Here is a 24,432-nt window from a genome sequence, read left to right as displayed (position 1 = left end):
ATACTACACCAAAATGCTGACACTCCCCCATTCTCTTTTTTTTAATAGTATGATGGTGTTTTATTTTTTTTATTTAAGATTTATTTATTTATTTGAAAGGCAGAGTTACAGAGAGGCAGAGGGAGAGAGGTCTTCCATCCACTGATTCACTCCCCAGATGGCCACAAAGGCCAGAGCCGGGCTGATCCAAAGCCAGGAGCCAGAAGCTTCTTCCAAATCTCCCACACGAGTTCATGGGCCCAAGGACTTGGGCCATCTTTCTCTGCTTTCCCATGCCATAGCAGAGAGCTGGATCGGAAGTGGAGCAGCTGGGATTTGAACTAGCGTTCAAATGGGATGCTGGCACTTGACGGTAGCAGCTTTACCTGCTATGCCACAGCGCTAGCACCCCTCCCCTTTCATTTTTTTAGCTGCATAGTTCAGCCTGTGTACCTGTGTCATAGTTTATTTTAATCACTTCCGTATCAATGGACATGAAGTTTCTAGTTTTTGTAATTCTCCAATACATATATATCATACTGATTTTTGTAGCATATCTTTGGAAGATACTGCAGGATTCTTGAAGTAATAATGCCAAGTTCCTTTCCACAGGTGTACTATTTTGCATTCCCACTGTCAGTGTATGAGAGTACCTGTTTGCCTAAAGCTTGTCAACACAGTATGTTGGAAAATTTTGTTTGTGTCATATGATAGGTAAAGAATGGATTTGGGGTTTCTTGTTTTTGTTTTTGTTTTTTTTTTTAATTTTATTTATTTGAGAGGCAGAGTTACTGACAGAGGGAGAGAGAGAAAGGTCTTCTATCCACTGGTTCATTCCCCAAATGCCTGCAATGGCCAGAGCTGGGCTGATCCAGACTGGGGCCTCCTCCAGTTCTCCTACACAGATACAGAGGCCCAAAGACTTGGGCCATCTTCCACTGCTTTCTCAGGCCATAGCAGGGAGCTGGATCAGAAGTGGAGCAGTGGGAACATGAACCAGCACCCACATGGGATGCTGGCACCACAGCAGGGGTCTCACCCACTACACCACAACACCGACCTCCAGGTTTGGTTTTAATTTATGTTTCTTTTATGAAAATCAAGTTGAGAACCTGTATATTTAAGGATTATTTGTATTTCTCTGGGAACTATCCTTTTCTTACATTTTAATCATTAGTCATGTTGGGCCAGGGGTGAGGGTGGGGGTGGTGGAGAAAGTATCCTCCCATCCTCTGGTTTACTTCCTAAATGCCTGAAAGCCAAGAACTCAATCCATGTCTTCCATGTGTGTGACAGGGACTCAGCCACTTGAGCCATCACCTGCTGCCTCCCACACATAGCAGGAAGCTAGAATTGGAAGGTGAGCTGGAACACAAACACAGGGACTGCAATGTGGGATGCAGGGATCCCATGTGATATCTTAAAAAAAGATATTTTTATTTATTTGAAACACAGAAATAGAAAGAAGGATAGAGAAAGAGAATCTTCTGTCCACTGGCTCACTCAACCAAATAACTGCAATGGCCAGGGCTGGGTCAGGCTTGAAACCAGGAGCTTCTTCCAGATCTCCCATGTGGGTTGCAAGGGGCCCAAGTTTTTGGGCCATCTTCTGCTACTTTCTTAGGTCCATTAGCCGGAAGCTGGGTTGGAAATGAAGCAGCTGGGATTCAAACCAGCTCTCATATGGGATGCCAGCACTGCAGATGGAGGCTTAACCTTCTACACCACAGTGCCACACTCCAACATGATATCTTAACTGCTGGGCTGAATGTCTATTTTTTTGTACATAGTATTACCTATTTGTATATTAGGAAATAATATTTTGTCTCAGATAACTTGCAGATACTTTCTTTTATCCAAGTTTGGCATTTTGTTCTGTTTTTGTTTTTGTTTTTAATTTTATGTTGTCATATTTATCAGTCTTTCCTCTTATTGCTTCCTGATTTTGAGTTGTTGCATTTCCCTTTCCCAAGGAATTCTAGTGTGTTTTTTCTTTTTAAGATTTTTAAAAATTATTTATTTCCATTTATTCGAAAGAGTGAGAGATGTTCCCTCCAGTGGCCCACACCCCAAATGCCCTCAACAGCCTGGGCTGGGCCAGGCTGAAGCTGGGATGCCATAATTCCATCCACATCTCCCACATATGCGGCAGGCACCCAAATACATGAGCATCATCTGCTTCTTCCCAGGGAGGATGCTGGCCATGGGTTTGTCTTAAATTGCCTGGATTGTATTGAGAAATTTACCTTCTATACCCAGTTTGCTTAAGATTTTTATCATGAAAGGATGTTGTATTTTACCAGTGCTTTCTCTGTGTTCATTGAGATAATCATATGGTTTTTATTCTTCAATTTGTTAATGGGATGTATCACACTTGTTGAATTGTGTATGTGAACCATCCCTGCATACCAGGGTAAAATCCCACTTGGTCCTGGTGAATGATCTTTCTGATGTGTTGTTGGATTTGATTAGCTAATGTTTCATTTAGTATTTTTGCGTCTATGTTCTTCAAGGATATTGGTCTATAATTCTCTTTCTTTGTTGTACCTTTTTCTGGTTTTAGAACTAAAGTGATACTGGCCTCATTAGAAGAGTTTCGGAGTTCCCTCCAAGGAGATCCCTTGCTTTCAATTGTCTTGAATAACTTGAGAAGAGTTGGAATTAGTTCTTTAAAAGTCTGGTAGAATTCAGGCGTGAAGCCATCCCAGTCAGAAGCCGAGCTGAGACTCAATCACAGGCACTTAGAGATGAAATGCAGGCATCTTAACCACTGTGCCAGATGTCCATCCCTCCCCAGTGTTTTCTTGTGTTGCTTGTGTGGTTTGCCTTTTTTAAAAAAATTTTCTGAGGCCTTCAGACTTTATTCAATATATAGATTTCATGGACTACAAACATCTCTGTCATTTATTTTTCTCTTTGATAAACAACCATTTAAAATGTGAAACCCATTCTTAGCTCAAGGCTGTTCCAAAGTAAATTTGACCCTGATTTCAGTATTTGAACTATTTGAAATGTATAATTGTATATGGTGTGAGGAATATAGTACATATTTTTTTTTTCATTTGTGCCTTTGCTCTTTCAAAAAGCTTTTATTGTGGAAATTTGCAAACATACACAAGAGTAAAGGGAATAGCATGATGTCCCCCATGTATCCTTCACCCAACATTTATCAGCAAATAGCCAGTCTTCTCTCTGCTGCCAACATTTTTTTCCTTCACCACTGGATAATTATAAAGTAAATCCCAGGTGGCATACAGTTTATTTCATATATAGTTCAATATGGTTCTCTAAAATAAAAGACTTTATGTTACATGCTTTAAAAGATTTGTTAAGTATAACAGGTAGAATGTACATGAACTTCACAGATGGAGCACACCTGGAAGAAAAACCTAACCTACAACCCGAATCATATTTAATAAATTTAATGTTCTGTGCTGTAGAATAATTAGATACAGAAGGTAACTTGCCCACATAAATTACTGCAATGGTCAAGGCTAATAGAAGGCATTAGAAATTTTGAACTACCTTTAGCAGATGGATTATAGGTTATTATGGAAACATCAAGGAAAAACAGTTACACCAGCTCTAAGTATTTTAGAGGATGGCATGAGGTTTCAGATCTCTCTTTATGCCTCATTAGGGTGGCTCAGTGTGACAGGGGCTAGGGCCAGTGATAGCTCTGGAGTTCTGTTGTTTTTTTTGTTTTGTTTTTTGGTCATTTATTTGCAATATTGGCAATCGGGCCATTAGTCTGGATCTACTGATTGATTGCATCCCTATGCTGGTGGTTAATGTTTTTCTATCCCCTCTATTATTAACTGGTAATTTACACCATTTCTTAACCTTTACTTTATATTTATAAAAATACCCATGTTCATTCATAAAATTTAGTGATGAAATAAAAACAATGTATAGACAAGATTTAGATCACCTCCAGTTTTACTGACTTCTAAGGGTACAGTTTAAAAATTTGTCATGGGACTCCAAATCCCATTAAGTTGGGTGATAAAAATGTCATATTAAGTGTTAAAGTGATCATATTAAATGTTAAAGTGAACATATAGATAGGATTAAGTGTTAAAGCGAACATATAAATAAGATCAAGTGTTTGGTAATAATAAAATTTAGAATTAAAAAAGAGAGTATGTTCTAACATGAGAAGCAGTCCACACAGTAGACTCATAAAATGACAATTGCTTTAACACTCTGACCTCAGAATCAGCCCTTAAGGCTTCCTGGACGGGCTTAAAAGCCTGTGAGAGCATTTCAAGCATGGAAAGCCAAGACACTGGCAAAAAAATATTCTACATGAAAAATCTCTCTGAGATTCCAACAGAAAGAAGTGGCTATTAAAGAAGGATATACTTTTCTCTAAAGGGAGGAGAGAATTTCTACTTTGCTTATGGCCTTGTCTAAAAACTGACGGAGTTTGTAGATTCAAAAGGCTTCCATATCCTAGGCAGGTCATGTCAAGGCAGGTCACTGATGTCATGCATAAGAGTGTTAATTGTTAAATTAACAACAGGAGTCACTGTGCACTAATTCCCCATGCAGGACCTCTGTCCTCAATGAGTTATATTATGAGAGTTAACTGTAAAACTTGTTCTCAAACAGTTGTGTGTGTGTGTGTGTGTGTGTGTGTCTATGTTTAAATTATTGAAATCTTTACTTAGTATAGAGTTGGTCTTCTGTGTATAAAGTTAATTGAAAATGAATTTTAATGGAGAATGGGACTGGGAAGGGGAGAGGGAGGAGGAGGAGGAGGGGTGGGAGTGTGGGTGAGAGCAGGTATAGTGGGAAGAATAACTATATTCCTAAAGTTGTACATATGAAATTTATATTCCTTAAAAAATAAAAAAGGATACAGCCATGGTCGACAAAGGATTTGACCACAGACTCACTTACTTTTGTCTTGTTGTTTTAATATCTACTGATATCTGGGGCCAGTGCTATGGCATAGCAGGTAAAGCAGCTGCCTGTGTTACCAGCATCCAGTATGGGTGCCCATTCGAGTCTTGGCTGCTCCACTTCTGACCCTGCTAATGTCCCTGGGAAAACAGCAGAGGATGGCCTAGGTTCTTGGGCCCCTACACCTATTTGGGAGACCCAGAGGTGGCTCCTAGCTTTGGACCAGCTCAGCTCTGGCCATTGTGGTCATTTGGTGAGTGAATGCATAGATGGAAGATCTTTGCCTCTCTGTTACTGTAAAACTCTGCCTTTCAAATAAATAGATATTAAAAAAAGGGCAATGGGATATTAGACTTTTTCAAGATTGATTTATTTATTTGAAAGGCAGATTTACAGAGAGGCAGAGTCAGAGAGAGAGAGAGAGAGAGAGGTCTTCCATCTGCTGGTTCTCTCCCCAGATGGCAGTGGAGGATGGCTCAAGTGCTTGGGCCCTGCACCCCATGGGAGACCAGGAGAAGCACCTGGCTCCTGCCTTCGGATCAGGCCGCAGAGCGCCAGCCGTGGCGGCCACTGGAGGGTGAACCAACGGCAAAAGGAAGACCTTTCTCTGTCTCTCTCTCACTATCCACTCTGCCTGTCAAAAAAAAAAAAGCTTACTTTTGGGGCCAGCGCTGTGGCTCAGTGGGTTAAAGCCCTGGCCTGAAGCTCTGGCATCCCATATGGCTGCAGGTTCTAGTCCCAGCTGCTCCATTTCCAGTCCAGCTCTCTGCTATGGCCTGGCATAGCAGTGGAAGATGGCCCAAGTCCTTGGGCCCCTGCACCCATGTGGGAGACCCGGAAGAAGCTCCTGGCTCCTGGCTTCGGATTGGCACAGCTCTGGCCATTGAGGCCATCTGGGGAGTGAACCAACAGATGGAAGACCTCTCTCTCTGTGGATCTGTCTTTCAAATAAATAAAATCTTTAAAAAAATCTTACTTAAATCTAACTAAAGTAAAAGTAAACAATATCTGTTACACATTACTATAAGCAGTTCTGTAAAATAAGAAAATATTAGCCACAACTGAAGGCTGAATGGAAAGAAACAGCAAAGAAGTTCTGGAAAATTAAGTCCCTAAAAAATTCACTGTGTGTTCATAACTGATCATAAAGATAGAATTAAGTGTCAAAGGGATCACATAAATAAGACCAAGTGTCCGCTAATAATAATAGAATTTAAAAGGAGAGAACAATCCAACATGGGAAGCAGGATACACAGCAGATTCATAGAATGGCAGATGCCCTAAACAGCACTTTGGCCTCAGAATCAGCCCTTAAGGCATTCAGGTCTGGCTAAAAAGCCCATGAGAGCATTTCAGGCATGGAAAGCCAAGACACTGTGGCAAAAACAAACAAACAAACAAACAAACAAACAACAACAACAACAACTACATGAAAGATCTCTGTGAGTGAGATCCTGGTGGAAAGAAGGGGCCATCGAAGAAGGAGGTACCTTTCTCTGAAGGGAGGAGAGAACTTCCACTTTGAATATGGCCTTGTCTAAATAAGGTCAGAGTTTGTGGATTCAAGAGGCTTCCATAGCCTTGGCAGCTCATGACAAGAGCCTCAGGTGGGTGATCACTGATGTCATAAATAAAGAGTGTCAGTTGTTAACAACAGGAGTCACTGTGCACTTGTTCCCCATGTCAGACCTCTGTCCTTAATGTGTTGTACTAAAAGAGTTAACAGTAAAACTAGTCTTCAAACGTACTTTATATTTTGTGTGTCTGTGGGTACAAACTGTTGAAGTCTTTACTTAGTATAGAGTTGATCTTCTGTATATAAAGATAATGAAAAATGAATCTTAATGAAGGACATATCGGATAGGAGGTGGGACGGTTTGGGGGTGGGAGCATGGCTATGGGGGAGAACCACTATAATCCAAAAATTGTACTTATGAAATTAGTATTTATTAAATAAAAGCTTCCTTTAAAAAAATTCACTGTATGAGATTGGTGTAGCTCTTAAGAAGCTGCTTGTGGGGGTTGGTGTTGGGGCACAGTGGGTTAAGCTGCTGCCTGCAATGGGTGCGAATTCAAGTTCTAGCTGTTCTGCTGATCCAACTCAGCAGAGGGTGGGGCCCCTGCACCCACGTGGGTGATCTGGAAGAGGCTCTTAGCTCCTTGTTTCTGTCTGGTCCAGCACTGGCTGTTTTAGCTGTATGTGGAGTGAACCAGCAGATGGAAGATCTCTCTCTCTCTCTGTCACTGTCTTTCAAATAAATAAATCTTTTTTTTTTTAAAGAGTATGCTTGAGAATTCATCCCAGTTGTTTAAGTGCAAGATTACTGTACCAGTTCTTTAAAGATTCTTATAAGGCAGAGAATTACCACTAAATCCTATTGTGATTTGAAATAAGTTTAGTTAGTACTTTTTAGACCTTGCAACTGTGTTTATGGAGGAAGAACTAGAACCAGCACAATGGTAATCATAAACATCTGGCGTGCTTTCCAGCTTGTACACAGAAGGTACTTAATATACTCAGCATATGGGAATCAGTAGAATTAAAGCACATTTCCTTAGATTTTTTTCAATACAAAATACATGCATTGAAAATTTTATTATTACCTGTTTTTTTTTCTAAATTAGCATTTGTATTTTTCATAGGTTACTTTTTCATGAGAATTTATGGAAACAAAAGATGCTTATCTCCTTTCTCATTAATTTTAATGATTTTGTCCTTTATTTTTTACTAATGAACAGGATCCCTGTCAAAGTTTGCGTTACCTGGGAAATCGGAAGTGACATCTTCATTCAACATGAGTAATACAAATATCTTCCAGAACTATGCAATGGAGGTACAGTCAAACAGACATTTCCTTGTACTACCTTATAAATGTTACATTTAAATATTCATAGTCCCTGGAGAGATCCTTATAAAATTTAAATATATAGCATCTAAATATCTAAAATTTCAGAATGTTTATCAAATCTGAATAAAGTGAAAATCCAGTTTTTGGATATCCATTATTTCAGATTATTGAAGTCATATTACTTTATTGCTCTTAGAACAGTTCCATGGTTACTTTGAGAGTCATAGTGTACAAAAGCATTTTCATTTTTCACCATTTGAATTTATTCCTTGTTATATATAAGCTCTCTTTGAATGTTTATTTCTTCTTCTTCTTCTTCTTCTTCTTCTTCTTTTTTTTTTTTGTAAGATTGATTTTATTTATTTAAAAGGGAGAGGGGGAGAGAGAGATACTCCATCTGCTGGTTCATTGCCCAAATGGCCGCACCAGCCAGAGATGGGCCAGATCGAAGCCAAGAGCCAGGAGCTTCTTCCAGTCTCCCACATGGGTAAATGGGCCCAAATACCTGAGTCATTGGGCCCTCCTCCACTGCTTTCCTAGGCCATTAGCAGGGAGCTGGATGGGAAGTGAAGCATCTGGGATATGAACCAATGTCCATATGGGATGCTAGCATCTCAGGTGGCAGCTTTATCCCCTATAGTGCTTTAAAAAAAAAAAATGGCCGGTGCCATGGCTCAATAGGCTAATCCTCCGCCTGCGGTGCCGGCACATTGGGTTCTAGTCCCGGTCGGGGTGCCAGATTCTGTCCCAGTTGCCCCTCTTCCAGGCCAGCTCTCTGCTATGGCCCGAGAGTGCAGTGGAGGATGGCCCAGTCCTTGGGCCCTGCACCCGCATGGGAGACCAGGAGAGGCACCTAGCTCCTGGCTTCGGATCAGCGCAATGCACCGGCCACAGCGCACCAGCCATGGCGGCCATTGGAGGGTAAACCAACAGCAAAAGGAAGACCTTTGTCTCTGTCTCTCTCTCTCACTGTCCACTCTGCCTGTCAAAAAAAAAAAAATTTATTTATTTGAAAGTCATAGTAACAGAGAGAGAGAGAGACAGAGAGGAAGACAGAGATCTCCCATCCATTGGTTCTGTCCCTAAATGGGGACAACAGCCACGGCTGTTGAAATTGGGAGACAGGAACTGTATCTGAGTCAGCCACAAGAGTGGCAAAGGGCCATGCACTTGGGCCAACATCTGCTGCCTTCCCAAGCACATTACCGGGAAGCTGGATCAGAAGTAGAGGAGCTAGGACTTGAACTAGCACTCCAATAAGCAATGCTGGTGTCACAAGCAGCAGCTTAACCTGCTACACCACAGTCCTGGTTCTTACAGCAAGGTTTTTAAATTGTCTGTGGTGGGAGACCACAGCTGCTTTTGTCTGTTTAATTTCTATTTTGTTTTAGCTAATATTATTGTAAATTACATTGATTACACACTTAGATGTTATGGCTATGTCAGATTACTTTAAAAAGTTTCTAAATCCTCCCAATAATTTCTTTATTTACCCCATCACAAACTAGTAAGAATTTATGGACCATCTCAGGTGTGGTAACCATACTTTGAGTAGCACTGAGCTATAGTATATAAATAATTGCAAATATTGTTCTGAGCGTTAAGAAATTAATGCTGGAGTTTAGTTTTCATTAATAAAACTACAGCAAATTTTGTAGTAATTACAGTGGAAGAAAATCCTCACTTACATGCAAGTTTCTCTTTCAGGCAAAAATTTTGGAAGAGATTTAACTGAAATAGTCAAAGATGATTATAGTAAATAATGCAGCAAATGTAATCCATTTTTTGTTTTTATAATGTCTGTATCCTGATGAGTTTTACTTTTTCAATGGATTTATGAAATGGTGTTTAATCCAGCTTGCTTTATAAAGTGCCGTCTTCTCCCCTAGGTTCTCATCTCAAGTTGTTCTCGGTGTAGAACTTGTGATTGTCTTGTCCATGATGAAGAAATCATGGCTGGCTGGACAGCAGATGATTCAAATCTCAATACTACGTGCCCATTCTGTGGCAATCTTTTCTTGCCCTTTCTGAATATTGAAATCAGAGATTTAAGACGACCTGGAAGGTAATGATAATATGCTTTTTTCCCTCAGTGTTTAAGTATCATGTTTCCTAGAGTATCTCTTTTCTCAAAAGGCTCTTTTGATTCACATTACAGATACTTTTTGAAGTCAAGCCCATCTACAGAAAATATTCACTTTCCATCCTCCTTTTCAAGTCAAACAAGGCGGTCTTGCATTTCAACATCAGCCTCTGGTCTTGATACATCTGCTGTCGATGTTCAAGGGAATTTTGATCTAAACAGGTAATTATGATTATGTGGAACAACATATATTACACATGTTTTAGATGTATGACATAAAAATTAGCAGACCATTTGAGGTTTAAATTTCTATAAAAAGTAGATTCATAACCTTAAATTGTTATACCTAGTTAAAACATTATTAAAGCCAATAGCTTAGATAACTAACATAAAGTTATATGTTATGCATGTTATGCTTTATGAATCCCTAGTTTAAGCTATGTGTCTATATAATATTTATTTACTAGTATTTTAAACGTCAAAAGAAATGGGTAGAACACTTTAGGTTTATAATGACCATCTTATCTCCATTTCTTCAAGAATTAGGTCAGTGCTAACTCCTGCTTTGGAACATTTAATTTTCCACTGTAGAGTATCTAATAATCTAAGAAAACATTAGTGTAAGAACTATAAAACTAAACTAAGACTTACACAGTAGCCTAATGTAAGGAAATGTTCTCTTAAATGCAGAAATCAGCTCCTTTTTGCAGAAGTGCCAAATGGACCAGAGGTAGCTAGAGAGGTGAAACCATGTTGGCAGCTGCATGTGTAAAAGAAATGCTTATATGGTACTGGCAGACTAATGCAACCTGTGTGATCCTAAATACTTACGCAGTGAAAACAAACGCACCTCCTTTCATCTTAGTTCTCTTGGGGTCCTTGTCTTTGACCCTCTTCTACGAGCTTGTGATGCCTAAAGGAGTGTGTGCGCATTTGCTCTGTTTCCCACTCCTAAGGCCTGGTGTGATTCCTGCTACATAACGGTTGTGCACTAAGTGTTTCGCATGAGTGAGTGAATCTTGACTACTTAAAGTTCCCTTGATTAAAAAAAGGAAATTTGACATGACTACATTTCCTAAAAATATATCCTATTTCCAGCTGAAGCCTAAGTAACACTTCTTTAGATTTATTTTATTGTCTCTGGTTCCAATTCTAAAGAGAAGAACATAGTTCTTCCAGATAAAATGAAATATGTCTAGACACTGATGTGCTTTTTTCTTTTTTTGACACCAAAGTAAATCTAAACTGCAGGAAGATTCCTGTGCTCGAAGTATTCAGATCCCTGCTAATAGATCAAAAACAACCATGTCAAAATGTCCAGTATTTCCAATGGCCCGAAGCATTAGTACTTATGGCCCCTTGGATAAGGAAGATACTGGAGGACAGAAACTCATTCCTACAGGCAGCCTGCCAGCTACTTTACAAGGAGCTACAGTATGTATTTTGCAATTTTTTTCCTTTACAAATGATTTTGTTCCCCTTATCCTAAAAAGCCTTATAAGCTTCAATTTTGTTAGTGTCAAGAAGATTGTCTCTTTTATGATGTAATTGTGTTACCTTTAAAATCATTGGCAGGGGTTTTTTTTAATGGTTTAATAAAAATCATTCTTATATTATTTACCATTTATGGGTTTTATTTATTCAACAGGATTCTTTAGGATTAGAATGGCACCTTCCAAGTCCAGATCCTGTCACTGTTCCATATCTTAGTCCTTTAGTGGTCTGGAAGGAACTGGAAAGCTTACTGGAAAATGAAGGCGATCATGCGATAGCAGTGGCAGACTTTGTGGACCATCACCCCATTGTGTTTTGGAACCTTGTGTGGTATTTCAGACGCCTTGACTTGCCCAGTAACTTACCTGGATTGATTCTTTCTTCTGAGCATTGTAACAAGTATTCAAAGGTATGAGACTAAAAATCAACTAAAAGGCAATGACACTGTTACCATGTAATGTTTGCATATTCCTAGTGATAAAAAGTAAGGTTTGTTTTTATGCTAAGTAGTTTATTTATTTGAGAAGCACAGTTAGACAGAGGGAGAGCCCGAGAGAGAGGTCTTCCAACCCCTGCATCACTCCCCAAATGGCCACAATGGGTGGAGCTGAGCTGATCCAAAGCCAGAAGCCAGGAGCTTCTTCTGGGTATCCCACATGCATGCAGGGGCCCAAGGACATGAACCGGTACCCATATGGGATGCTGGTGCCACAGGCAGAGGCTTAGCCTAACACGCCATGGCACTGGCCCCACTAAGTGGTTTTAATAACCATCTAAATCATTAGATAAATAAAACTGTTGTAGTTGCATTTACAAAAAATTTGTTTCTTCTTACAGTCTAGAAAGAACAATAAAATTGTTTTTTTTCTGTTTGTTTTGTTTTAGCCTTCTACAATTTACACAAAATGTGCTTGAATGTTTGTTAAAGCTCCAAAAATAGGGGCCGGTGCTATGGCATAGTGGGTAAAGCCACCACCTGCAGTGCCGGCATCCTATATGGGCACCGGTTCGAGTGCCAGCTGCTCCACTTGTAATCCAGCTCTCTGCTATGGCCTGGGAAAGCAGTAGAGGATGACCCAAGTCCTTGGGCCCCTGCACCCACGTGGGAGACCCAGAAGAGGCTCCTGGCTCCTGGCTTTAGATCAGCACAGCTCCAGCCATTGGGGCCAATTGGGGAGTGAACCAGTCCTCTCCTCTCTCTGTGTAACTCTGACTTTCAAATAAATAAATAAATATATATATATTTTTAAAAAGTAAAAATCAGAAGTAAAAAAAAAAAAATGTTCCAAAAATAAATTGGAAATGACTCTTAAGAGTTTGTGAGTTAACCCCACTCATGCTATACAAGCCTAACAGTTTTTAGGAGGATTTCTGTAATTCATATTTCAACCATAGGATACCATTTTCTTTATTTCTTTACTCTGAATGTTTGCTTAACATTTAGTCAGTTAGGTTGGTGCATGTTCATTGTATTTTTGCTGTGTTCTATAAAAGTCTATGTTTTCAGAAGCTAGCTCCACCACTAAACTGCAGTCTGAGTTCAGGAATTTTGTCTTCTCGCTCGCTTCTTCTTCTGTACAGTCTGTGACTGTACAGGCGCAGTATAAATGAGTGACTAGAGGTTACCTCACACTTACTTGGGCTAGGCTACTGGACTGATAGAGAGTGGGACCCCTGGACTCATCAAACATGAGCAGGAGGACCAGATTGGCCCTTCACGGAACTCTTTCTCCCTCACCGCAATTACCTCCTTAAATCATTAACTTCTCATTCTGAGTATTTTCCTGTAGTAGATATCAAATGCATGTACGTAGGTCTCTCTGTCCTTTCTCTCTCATGCACAAGTATCCTTAAAAATGTGTAAAGATTATGTAAGCTATTTACAAAAAGTGATCATGTAAGAATCATTAATGGATGCTTGTTTATTCCGTAACACAGATTCCCCGCCACTGTATGTCTGAAGATAGTAAACATGTTTTGATACAGATGTTGTGGGACAATATGAAGTTACATCAGGATCCAGGACAGCCCTTGTACATCCTCTGGAATGCTCACAGTAAGTACCGTCAGGGAATGGTGACGTCTTCCCTGTGAGAGCACTCTATGCCTGCTTTAAATAGCTAAACTAATGTATAACTGACTTCTACTGTACTACTTTTTGTCTTACAGGTCAAAATCGTACTCTTTTGTTTGAGAGTGAGTGTTAAGTTTGACTTTGTTTTTTTAGTGTTACCTTCTGTGGAGGTCTAGGTGGTTTTGGGTTTTGGTTTTCTTTTGATTTGGTTTTTAGGGGGCGCTGTGTATGTGTTAGAGGGGTCGATTGTGTTTTGTACAGTTCAGCTTTCAGCACATTGCTTGTCCCAGTTTCTTTGTTTTACTTATTTTTTTTTTGTTTGACTGCATCTCAGACTGCTGCTGTGTAATCTCCTTAAGGGGTTTTATTAAAGGAAACAGTATTTTTAGTTATTGTCTATTTGAACTGCAGAAAGCTTTAGAGCTATTTTGGTTATTATTTGTTGAATTTTTTTCCTTTTTGGCTGTCTTCATTCTTAGATTTCTGTTCCTTTATATGTTGCCCTTATTTTAAGTGCTTTGTAGCATTTGTATTAGCTGTTATTGCTCCTTAATTTTCTTCTCCTTTCTCCACAGATCATTTTCCTTCATCTGCTCTTTTCTTCTTTTCACAGCCCAAAAGTATCCCATGGTCCATTTATTACAAAAGAGTGATAGCTCATTTAACCAAGAGCTATTGAAAAGTATAGTTAAAAGCATTAAAATGAATGACGTCTATGGCCCAATGAGTCAGATTTTAGAGACACTGAGTAAGTGTCCACACTTTAAAAGACAGAGGTAAGTCACTCTCTTAAACAAATACATTGTTCCTCTAAGGAAGATTCATACTGTTTGCTTAGTAGTTTGTTATTATATCTCATGCTTCTGTTAGCTTAAAAGCATTTATAGAGAGCATATAGACTACATGGGTATTAATATTTTCTCCATGTCTTGCCCCATCCCAGGAGTTTATACAGAGAAATACTATTTCTCTCACTTGTGGCACTGGGAAGAGAAAACATTGACATAGGTAATTCAGCATAATATATAACATTTAATATTTATATGTCATAGTATATTTTCAAAGTTTTTATATTCATAGTATTTGTTATTATATTAACTTGTTAGAAGAATTATTTCTTTGTGTTTTTTTTTTGTTTTGTTTTCTGTTTTTGCCTTATGGTCCTGGTAGTAATAATAATGATGGTAATAATTGTAGTAATAAAATTAGTGGTAATAACAGTGATAAATAATAAAAGTTGACTGCTTGCTAGGTGGCTCAAACTGTAGCCCATGCTTTCCATGTATCATCTCACATAATTCTTTTAAAAGTCCTACCTATGACACTGAAACCATTGTTACTTTTATGTTATTGAGGATACTGAAGGTCTGAAAGTTCAATATCTTAATTGCAAGTTTCATAGTAATAATAGATCCATATTGGAACCAAACAGTTTTAATTTCCAATCCCATGCTTTTAACTATTGTATTATGTCACTAATGACATTAAGCTTGTTCACAAAGAATGAAAGAGGGCTGGTCATTTGATGCAAAGCTTAAAATGCAACTGGGGACACTGCATCCCATATCAGAGTGCCTGGGTTTGAGTCCCTGCTGCACTTCCAATCCAGTTTCCTGCTAATGCACACCCTGGGAGACAATAGTCAATGGCTGAAGTGCCAGTGACGTGGGAAACATGGATGGAGTTCCAGGCTCCTGGCCTTGGCCTGGTCTAGCCCCAGCTGTTGCATGCAACTGGGGAGTGAGCCAGCAGATGGAAGATCTCCCTGTCACCCTTTCAAATAACTAACTAAAACTTAAAAAAAAAAAAAATCAGGTAGCCAAATATACATGCTAGAAGTTCCCAGACTTTGGTTGGTCACCACCTTCTCTCAGTTATTATTGTATCAGCCTCTCTTAAGCTTCCATTTCAAGCCTCTTGTTGATTCCCATTTCTAGGTCCTAAGAAAAAGAAGAACTAGTCCACTGGTAGGCCAAAGTAAGAAAATTAGCGTTCAACTGAATTTAGATTGCTGTCAGACCTTGAGAGACTTTGGCAGAGTTTTGGCCTTCTCTTTGGATAATTTGTATATGATTAAGAGGTTTCTTGTGTGGTATCTACTGTGGGTGCCAGCTTAATTAAGCCTATTCACCAATTAACATATATGTGATGGATTCTGCTTCTCTTAGGTGATTGTATGCAGGTCTTAAGAAAGACCTAAAATTCTTTAACATCAGCAGTTGCATTGACTTTTAAAGCAACACAGCTGTTTATTAGTGGCATCAGAGTCATAATGATAATGTCTGATAAGCATATATGCACTTTTATAAGTTACTCGATGAAGCATGAATAGAGAGCCAGGACCCCCCACCCCCCACCCCGTGTGCTGCCTCCCAGCAGTCACTCGGGGTGAGTGACAGCGTGATTAGTGAAGCAGAGGGCGGGCACCATCCCTGACTGGGTCTCTCAGTACCATCTGACCAGAGGTGACTTCTGGGAATTTTCAGCCTTCATGCCAAGAGAAAGATTGTAGCATTTGTGAGCAAAGGTGTGTATGAGTGAAATGGGTGTGATATTTTAAATTAAATAAGCACTTAAAGGATAAAGACAAGGACATTAATTTAGTTAGAAAAAAAATAAGTCTGCTCATATAGAAGACAGCAGTGGGAAATTGGCTTACACTGAAATGGCCTTAAAGGATTTAGATATAAACCCAAGCCACATAGTTGTCTTTGTTTTAAAAAAGAAGCATGATCCAGAAAAATATAATCAGAGGACACTACTTGGAAGTCACATTAAATTGCTCACCACCTAGTTGAAATAAAACTGGGAAAATTTTGAGAAGCCCAGTAGAAATGTAGAAATTATTTAGAGTTAAGGAATATTTGATGGAGAACACTAAAGTACAGCTGTATTGAACCTGTAAATAAATACTGTATGAAAATGGTGAGCTCCCCTTCCAACTAGAAAGAGGGAAAAATGAGTGGGTTCAAATTCCAACTAGGGGATTTTAAGCAGAATCTTTTAATATTTGTTTTTTACTGTAATGGTTGTAAAACATTGGAGACTACTAAAAATAAGAAAATTGAGAAATGTTGCCTGCATAGTTATTCTGAAAAAATATTTTGCAGGAATAGATAAGAATAAAAAAATAGTGAAGGAAATAAGGGAATTAAAAGGGCACCCTAGAAAATATCTAGCTAGCACAAAAGAGGGGAGTAATGGAGGAGTTGGGTGGGAGCATAAGACACATGAGTAATCTTCATGGAAAATGCTGTTCCCCCTTCCCTAAAAAAAAAAAAAAAATAGGTGGAGTGGGCATTTAACCTAGCAGTTAAGTCACCAGCATTCCACATTGGAATGCCTGGGGTTGACACCTGGCTCTGGCTTATGACTCCAGCTTCCTGTTACTGCAGACCCTGGGAAGCAGTGGTGATAGATCTATGTGGGTCCCTGCCACCACTCACATGGGAAACCTGAACTAGGTTTTCAGCTCCCAGCTTCAGCCTAGCCCTAGCTCAGCCGTAGCCCAGCCCTAGCCATTACAGGCATCTGAAGAGTGAACCAGCAGGTGGATACTTGCTCACTCTCTCAAATATTTAAAAATAAGTAAAATTTAGCATCATGAAACTCTTTTAGGTTTCACTGGTCTGTGCCATCCAGCTCTAAAATGCACAGGTGCCTAGCTTTGTAATTTGTTGTCCTTTGGATGGCAGAAATATCCTAGAGATTACTTCTTGGTCTGTAATTTTGTGGTCCTGTAATATCACAGAAGCTTGATTATTGTCTACATCAGACATAAATGTTGTTGTGCCTTTATTTTTACAGATGCATTTGATAAGGAGTACAAGATGGCATATGACCGTCTGACACCTAGTCAAGTCAGGAGCACACACAACTGTGACAGACCACCAAGCACAGGGGTGATGGAGTGTCGGAAAACCTTTGGAGAGCCTTATCTTTAAGACGTGTGTGTGTGTGTGTGTGTGTGTGAGAACACTCAATATATATGTACAGTTGGTGTATAAAGGAACGCTTTTGAACTCTAAACTTTTTTCTTCAATCTTTGAGAACGCTTTTGTAAATGGTTCAGAAGGCTCAGGTGGTTTCTGTACAGATGTTTTGAGGAGAGACTGTGACCACTAAGGAGAGAGCCACTTGGTTCCCCAGTTCTTTTTTTTTTCCCCCCTTTAACTCTCCTATAATAAATAATTAAGTATTTTTGTGATGAGGAAACCCCTAAAGGAAATTAGTTGCCATAAAATAGACAACTCTGTTATGGTTTCTCTTGAAAGAGATGGGAAAGTCAGGTATGGAACCTCAGCAGAAATGTGAGATCAAAGTATCTCCTGTTTTTCATAGCCTATTCAGATATTTTGACCATGAAGTTGTATTATACATATTTTAAATTGTTTATAGTAAGTTGATATTTTTTTAATTTTTAAATTTAATATAGCAAACTTAAAATGAACTTAAACTTACAAAACAAGCATTTATTTTCCTTGTCTGCTGCTATTTGAAGTAATTAATTAGTACAGCTGCAGATCTCTCTATATGTATATATATCTATCTATATATTTTTTATTACTTGGGAGAATGAATTTTAAAACGTCAGTGCTAGTGTCGGTGTTGTTCTAGGATTGCTTGTTAGTACCCTAAGCCCGACTGCGCTGAGTCATGGCAGGCTTAGTATGCGCCGCCTGCCTGACTCACTGAGCCTGTGAAAGGAGAGCCAGGCTGCAAAATTTTCTCTACTGATAATAAATACATACCATCCACAGGGAGAAGAACAGCTCCCAAATCCAAGTAGTGATTTAAATTTTAATATTCTACATAAAAACCTACACTGCTACACTGGGAAATAAGACAGTTGACTCTATTCCAAATTTTACTCTTGTTTTAATGTCTAAAATACTGGGTATGACACAAATTGTACTATAAAATATTTATCTGAAATATGATTTATGGAAGTATTCTGTTAATACTATATATAAATATTAAAAATATTTTTTTTCAAAAACAGACAGTAATAACCCTCTAAAAGTATACATCCTGATAGAATTTCCCATATTGAGGAACTTAATTATTTTTTAACAAACCTCAGAATCTGAAGTTTGTAGAACCTGAATGCAGAAATTTCCAGAAATCAGACAATAAGTTGTTTAAACATCATGAGTATTAAATACTTTTTTAAAAATTTTAGTTGCATTATTTCTAATGACTTTCTCTGGGTAATTTCTGATAAAAAAAGATTTTCAGTGTGTTTTTGTATGTACATTTGCACACATCATCATTAATAGAGGTAATCTTTAGCCATTTTAAAGACAGAAAAAAAAATGGATGTTCTCAAGTTCAATGTATGAAGCAAATTGAGTCCACAACTTTTAGACTGGAGCTATGTTGGAGTTCTGAGACATAGAATCAATTCACCTGCAGAAAAAACACTTTTGAGTTCACACTATTAGTGAACAGCACCAAGCTGAAACATTTCCCAGCTTTCTACTCCGGGAGATAATGGAGTTTAAAAACGTAAAACTTCAGTTCGGTTGGGAGCTGAACTTGCTTACTTGAAAACCGTGGTGCTCCGCACAGGGATCTGCCTCTCCTCTAACACCGCGCCAGCCCTGCCCTCTCCCAGTCGGACCCAGCCTAACATTCCAATTTTGTCTTTTGTTCTCTAAATCATTTGAAAGTTGTCCACTGAGAGAAACACTGCTAGGGGAGTTTTTGGCATTGACCATAAAAAGCCCTCCAAATAGGATTCTGGGATTCTCTTCTAGTTTTGGTTGTTGTTTGTTTTTATTCTCATATAAACACAGCTTGCACTATTATTTACTTTTTCTGTAACACAAATACTATGTAGGTGTCGTAGTTTATTTATTTGAAATGCCTGACAAAGAGTGATGCAGAGCTCATTCTTTTTGGTTCAGTTTCATTTGGAAAAGTGATTGTAACTTTTATTTCCTCCCCCATCCTGAGTTTTCTTTGGATAGCATCACATTTCCCTATTTTTAATCCCCAGGAATACTACTGCACAAAGTCAGTCTTGAAATACTAAAACATGAATAGAAATTGATAAACCCTCCTCGAGAGAAAATTATAATACAGATCATCCCTCTTCAATGACTCTGTACAAACTTTTCTTCAGTTTTCTCCGTCGGACATACACTTTGGAGAATCATGGCCACTCATATTGGAGAGAAACACTCTTTTGTTATGTTATCTCTTATTTTCTTATTCTTAGTTGTTCTGTGCTTCAACTGTTGAAAGTAAACCATGCTATTTGCTGGTGTAATCTGTTTACTGCCTCCTCCTGTTGTGTTTTGAATGTCACATGTTTGTATTTTATATAGTGTTTTAGATATTCAACTTTTTCCTCCTACCGTCAGACAGGGAATTATGTAGCTGTGCATCTTCTGATTTTGTCATTTTTTTTCTTTTAATTGTTTTTGCTTTAAAATCCTATAACCACCAGGTTATTATTAGGTTTTCTAATATGTCTCCCTATTTTTGTATATAAATGGCCCCAGAAAATGTTTGGTTCAACATTTTAGGCAATAAATAACTTATTTTTTAATTTATGCTGATAATTATGATGCTTCAGTGCAATTAGCAAGTGTTAGCCAGTTATACATAGACGTTGTATTGTGTTTTCAAATACTTTGTAAGTGTGTGGTAAGAAAATCTCCCTGGTTTTTTGATGGTGTGGTGGTGGCGATGGTGGCTTTGTTTTTTGGGGAGAGTAATGTGCAACAGCCTGGCTTTGTTTTCGTTCTTCCACTAGAACTGGAAAGCTCCTGGTGGGCACTTTGTCTCAGAGCAGGACGGGAGAGAGCAGGCTGCCTCTTTGAAAGGGCCCTTGGTCTCTGTGCTGTGGTTAGCTTGCTCTTCCCCTTCCTGTTTGGATAGAAGACTCAGTTTTATTTCTGACTTGAACACCATAGCAGCTGCGTACCAGCTTACCTTAATATCCTCAGTATTGATGTCTTACCTGTCCGTATTGCCTTCTTGCTCTGGCCTCAAAGTAAGCAATTTTGCTGAATTTATTATTTTAGTGCACAGATGAACATAGGAATTTCTATCTGTTATTCCAAAGTCTGTTTGCATATGCTTGTGCCCTGAGACAGTAACAGACTCTTTTGATAAAGTTACTGCTGCCTGTCCATAACTGCTGTTTATTTGGGTGGCTCCCTCTTTCTGTATTTAAATTTTTTTACTCAAGTGTAATACTATTATAAAAATGATTGGAGCAACTGATGGACTTTTCTGTAAGTGAAATTCTCTAGTTTTGCTTGTTTATCTCACAGTGAAGGTGCTGAAGATGAGAAACGTGCCTTTGGTTTCATAGGCCGGCTTGGGCCAGGGTACGCTGGCAGGGTCTAGTGACCCCCCAGGAATGGGCAAGCCCATTCATAAGCCATCATCTTTCATAGTGAGCCATCCCAGAACACATCACCAGCTGCACCTGCAGGGTGATTCTTCCCATTTATCTACCAGACTGTGCCCTAAAGCATTTATTCCAATTCCTGCCTTCTTTCATACTCAATATTTAAATAAATGATAATATTGATATAGGCAGTGCTATTAAAAGACCAAGCCTCTAATGTAATAAAACCATTTTCAGATCTATTGATAATAGTACAATATAACATTCGAAGTGCATTATACCCTTTAAGCAATTTTCCAAAATTTGAAATAGATCCCTTTTTTCTCATAATATATACAATCTTAACTTATTAAAATTAGCAAGAATTTCACATTTTAAAAGTCTGGCCCAAACCTGTTACCATCAAGGAAATGCACCCTCACGGAGGATGAAGGAGACCATGCGGCCTCCCATCTTCTAATTCACATCCCACACTGGGCCTTTCTCAGATGAATGAATGACCTGAAATTTGGCCCAGGTAACTATACGGATCATTTTGCCTATCAAATGAGAGGACCATCTGAATATTAACTTGACATTTTTATATGGTACTTTACCTCTAAAAAAGCATGACTTTAATAGTTACAGGTTTATAAATATATAACAAAAATTTCAGTTTTCAAGCATAACAAATTGACTTTGGAGGTTATATAAGTTTTCTATCTCCTTAAATCTCCTTCTCTCCCCCAATGAATTTCTCACCGTCCATCAAGACCCAGCTTCCGTTTTTTGTACTTTACCTTTCCTGTCATAGGTATGAAGTGACCGGAATTTTCTTTTGAGACAAAGGGAAATACCAAAATTTCAGCAAACTGAATGGGAAAAGGAGGTTAGATCATAAGAGTTGGTTTGAATCATTAAATGGACATTTGAGCACCTTGTCATTACAGAACACTTCATTGCCATCACTCCTCCTCCAGTCTAATGGAGAGGCAGATCTCAGGCTGTTGGGGAGGAGCTGCCGTCTCCGAGGCTAGCTGGAGTTGGCCACAGACACCAGGTTGATGCCCAGAGGTTTGAGGTTAGGGTCTCCCTTCCACAGGCATTGTTTCCTCCTCCGTTCTTAAGCCATGGTTTACAGAGATGCAGCAGTGCAACATCAGGAAAGAGGCTATTAATTTTAGAATGTGGAGTCGTAACATGATTTCATGTTCTTCATTCTTCTTTTGAGCATTCTTACTCAAGTAACCTAAAGGTAAGATAGATATGAGCCCGTCCATGTTTGCTAAGTAAAATACTACTGGGACTCATAATTTGTTGAAATTTAATAAAAATTATTTCCAAGACTGAGAATCCTGGAGTAATGAGGCAATTAAATTAACCAGATCATCTTAAAAGATATAGCCCTTCAACACCAAAATTACTGATTTTTCCCCGCATCTGTGCTGCCATCTTGTCTTCAGTGACTCATTCTTGCGTTGGTGTGGTGATTAAAGCCCCGGTTACCACCAGCACCTGCAGTCACCTAAGTTCCTTTTTCTCTAGAAACAATAACAAAACTGCTCCATTGCTAGTGTGTCTCCTAACTTGATGCTGGTAAGAGCAGCGAGCAGAGGTATTTAAGATACAAGCACATCAAATGCCACATAAAACATTGAGCCGTAGAATTGTTGAAAATACTGGTGTCCTTTACCCTAGCTGTCTGGGAAGTGGTAATACTCTTCTTACCATGTTGTCGCTGTGTTAAGGATTTTTGGATTTTTCTCCTTGTTATCACCTTAAAATCCACTTAGAAACCACACAAGCAGTCTTCCGGCTTTATAATCCTATACAGGTTGACATGCAAAAATAGCACTGCCTCACTGGGTGTCTTAATTTCTAAGCCAGTTTCACTCTACTGATTCTGGACTTTTCCTTCCCTAATCTCCACGCATTCCAACTCAAGGGCAAATTACACATGTTCATTTCTCAGAAATGCAACAAGAGCTAATGTAGTCTTTTTAAGCTAGAAAATACTGCCGGCTGTTTCTCTGGACTGTGATGTGGAGTGATAATTATTCTTGTTATGCTTCCTTTTTTCCTTTAGCCTTAGCCCCTTAAACTCCAAAACTGAACCTGTAGTGATCAGAAAGCTGAGAGAACCTCACATTTGAACAGGAGAAGAGAGGATACCTAAGCGAGATGTGTGCTGGGCACCACGAGGGTGAGTTTCAGACCTCGTGTGCATCTTTGGGCCAGCAGCTTTTCAGGAACGATCAGGGGCTGAGAGCATGGAGCTTGTCTTCCGCTGCTGTGCCTGTCCCAACCCACACCCCAGTTAGAGCTCAAATTAGAAAACCCTCTGCCTCCAGGGATCCTTCAGCCTTCCCGTGATAGCTGTGTGCACGAGCAGGGGTAGGAACGCAGCCCCTGCAGAGTTGCGAGTGTTTCCGAGGATAAAGCTTCGTCCCAGATCACATTCACGTCGGAGGTCTGGGCCACTCGGGTCACTGTCCTGCATCGTGTTCACTCTTTCATCAGTGAGACATGCTAACTTCTGGCACGGGCTCTGATCCACCACCAGTGTCGGCAAATGTGACTCCTCAGACGGACACAGGACAGGATATGATCCGGTCCTCTAACATCACGCTGATGATCAGGAACACGAAGTAAAGGAGGAACATCGTGAAGCCCAGGATCTTGTTCATTCTCCACTTGCACGATGCGATGGAGGAGATCACAAACAGCAGCATGAGAAAAAGCAAAACAATCGCACAGAATAAGCCATTGCTGCTGACGGGAACAGGCTGCAATCCGTTGATGAGAGAGAAAAGCAGCCAAGGAACAGGCAAGCTGCAAGATTGAAAAAACACTGTGAATATTCCTCATGTTTGTAACTATCCCATATACATAGTTAGTAATTTATCATTTGCAAAAACATGTATTTCTCTACCAGCGAGGTGGGGGAAAAAGCAGTGAAGTAGAACAGAAATTTTCCCCATTTCAGGGATGAGGAAACCAAGGTTCATGGAACTCGAATTACTTGCCCAGAGACACAGCTGGCACCTGGAGAGCCGAGAGTCACCTGAATTGTTCTGGGTTTGAGCTTTGCTTTTCTTGCATGTTTAATGATTTCCATATGACTAACCCAGGTCAGTGGATCCATGACTTTAATGTCTGTTTTCATAAGGCTACCCCGGGATAAGGTTTCCTTAAATTCCTCAGTGACCAGGGCCCTCCAAGCCTTTCCCCTGCCCTGTACACACACACACACACACAAATTCAAATTAAGGCAAACAAATCCAGGGCATGACTGGGGAAGTAAGAACAGCCAGGTGCTCTGCCCTGACACGCACACCTGGAAGGCTGGGGGGAGGTGGGGCCCGGAAGGTGTGCGTTGGCCTGGACGAGAATTTTCTTTTCTAAGCCTCTGCACTAGCAGGGCAAACACAAAGGAGCAGGAGTATCAAGAAGTGAAATCAAGCCTGGCTCCTTCAGCCCAGCCTCCATCACGCTGAAGCTCTGTGGTTGTATTTGGTAACGGAATGGAAGGAACTTGACTTTTCAATTCATCTGTAAGTTCTTGTGAGGTTTCAGGCTGCACTTCACTTCTGTTATCCCATGGGGCTGTGACGGGAGGCCACTTCGTTGCCTTGCAGAAGCTAACAATAGGAAAACCCTTTTGTTCGGTGTATAACGAGAAAAACCAGTGAACAGAGCC

General features: G+C 39.5%; 2 protein-coding genes across 12 annotated transcripts in view; one reads left to right on the top strand and one right to left on the bottom strand.

Moving 5' to 3' along the window:
* Window positions 1-19,947, top strand: part of DENND4A (DENN domain containing 4A) — a 131,002-nt gene extending 111,055 nt beyond the window's left edge. For 5 of the 9 annotated variants that reach the window (XM_051821822.2, XM_051821820.2, XM_051821821.2 and 2 more), the window contains 12 exons: window positions 930-1,045; window positions 1,276-1,339; window positions 7,627-7,721; window positions 9,626-9,801; window positions 9,895-10,041; window positions 11,055-11,253; window positions 11,468-11,722; window positions 13,252-13,369; window positions 13,483-13,509; window positions 14,001-14,163; window positions 14,331-14,395; window positions 17,195-19,947. In XM_051821822.2, the coding sequence (XP_051677782.1) occupies window positions 930-1,045; window positions 1,276-1,339; window positions 7,627-7,721; window positions 9,626-9,801; window positions 9,895-10,041; window positions 11,055-11,253; window positions 11,468-11,722; window positions 13,252-13,369; window positions 13,483-13,509; window positions 14,001-14,163; window positions 14,331-14,395; window positions 17,195-17,331 (1,562 nt within the window). In that variant the 3' untranslated portion in view covers window positions 17,332-19,947. Of the gene's footprint in view, window positions 1-929; window positions 1,046-1,275; window positions 1,340-7,626; window positions 7,722-9,625; window positions 9,802-9,894; window positions 10,042-11,054; window positions 11,254-11,467; window positions 11,723-13,251; window positions 13,370-13,482; window positions 13,510-13,962; window positions 14,164-14,330; window positions 14,396-17,194 lie in introns of all 9 variants that reach the window. The other 4 variants (XR_011380939.1, XM_051821825.2, XM_051821826.2 and 1 more) reach the window with 4 other exon arrangements.
* Window positions 19,948-20,972: 1,025 nt separating this feature from the next.
* Window positions 20,973-24,432, bottom strand: part of SLC24A1 (solute carrier family 24 member 1) — a 40,690-nt gene continuing 37,230 nt past the window's right edge. For all 3 annotated transcript variants that reach the window (XM_070054388.1, XM_070054387.1, XM_070054389.1), the window contains one exon: window positions 20,973-23,564. In XM_070054388.1, coding sequence (XP_069910489.1) covers window positions 23,315-23,564 — 250 coding nt within the window. In that variant the 3' untranslated portion in view covers window positions 20,973-23,314. The remainder of the gene's footprint in view (window positions 23,565-24,432) is intronic.

Source organism: Oryctolagus cuniculus, chromosome 12, assembly GCF_964237555.1.
Source record: "Oryctolagus cuniculus chromosome 12, mOryCun1.1, whole genome shotgun sequence".
NCBI lineage: Eukaryota > Metazoa > Chordata > Mammalia > Lagomorpha > Leporidae > Oryctolagus > Oryctolagus cuniculus.
The sequence above is the reverse complement of the archived record's forward strand: the minus strand, read 5'-3'. Positions and strand labels throughout refer to the sequence as shown.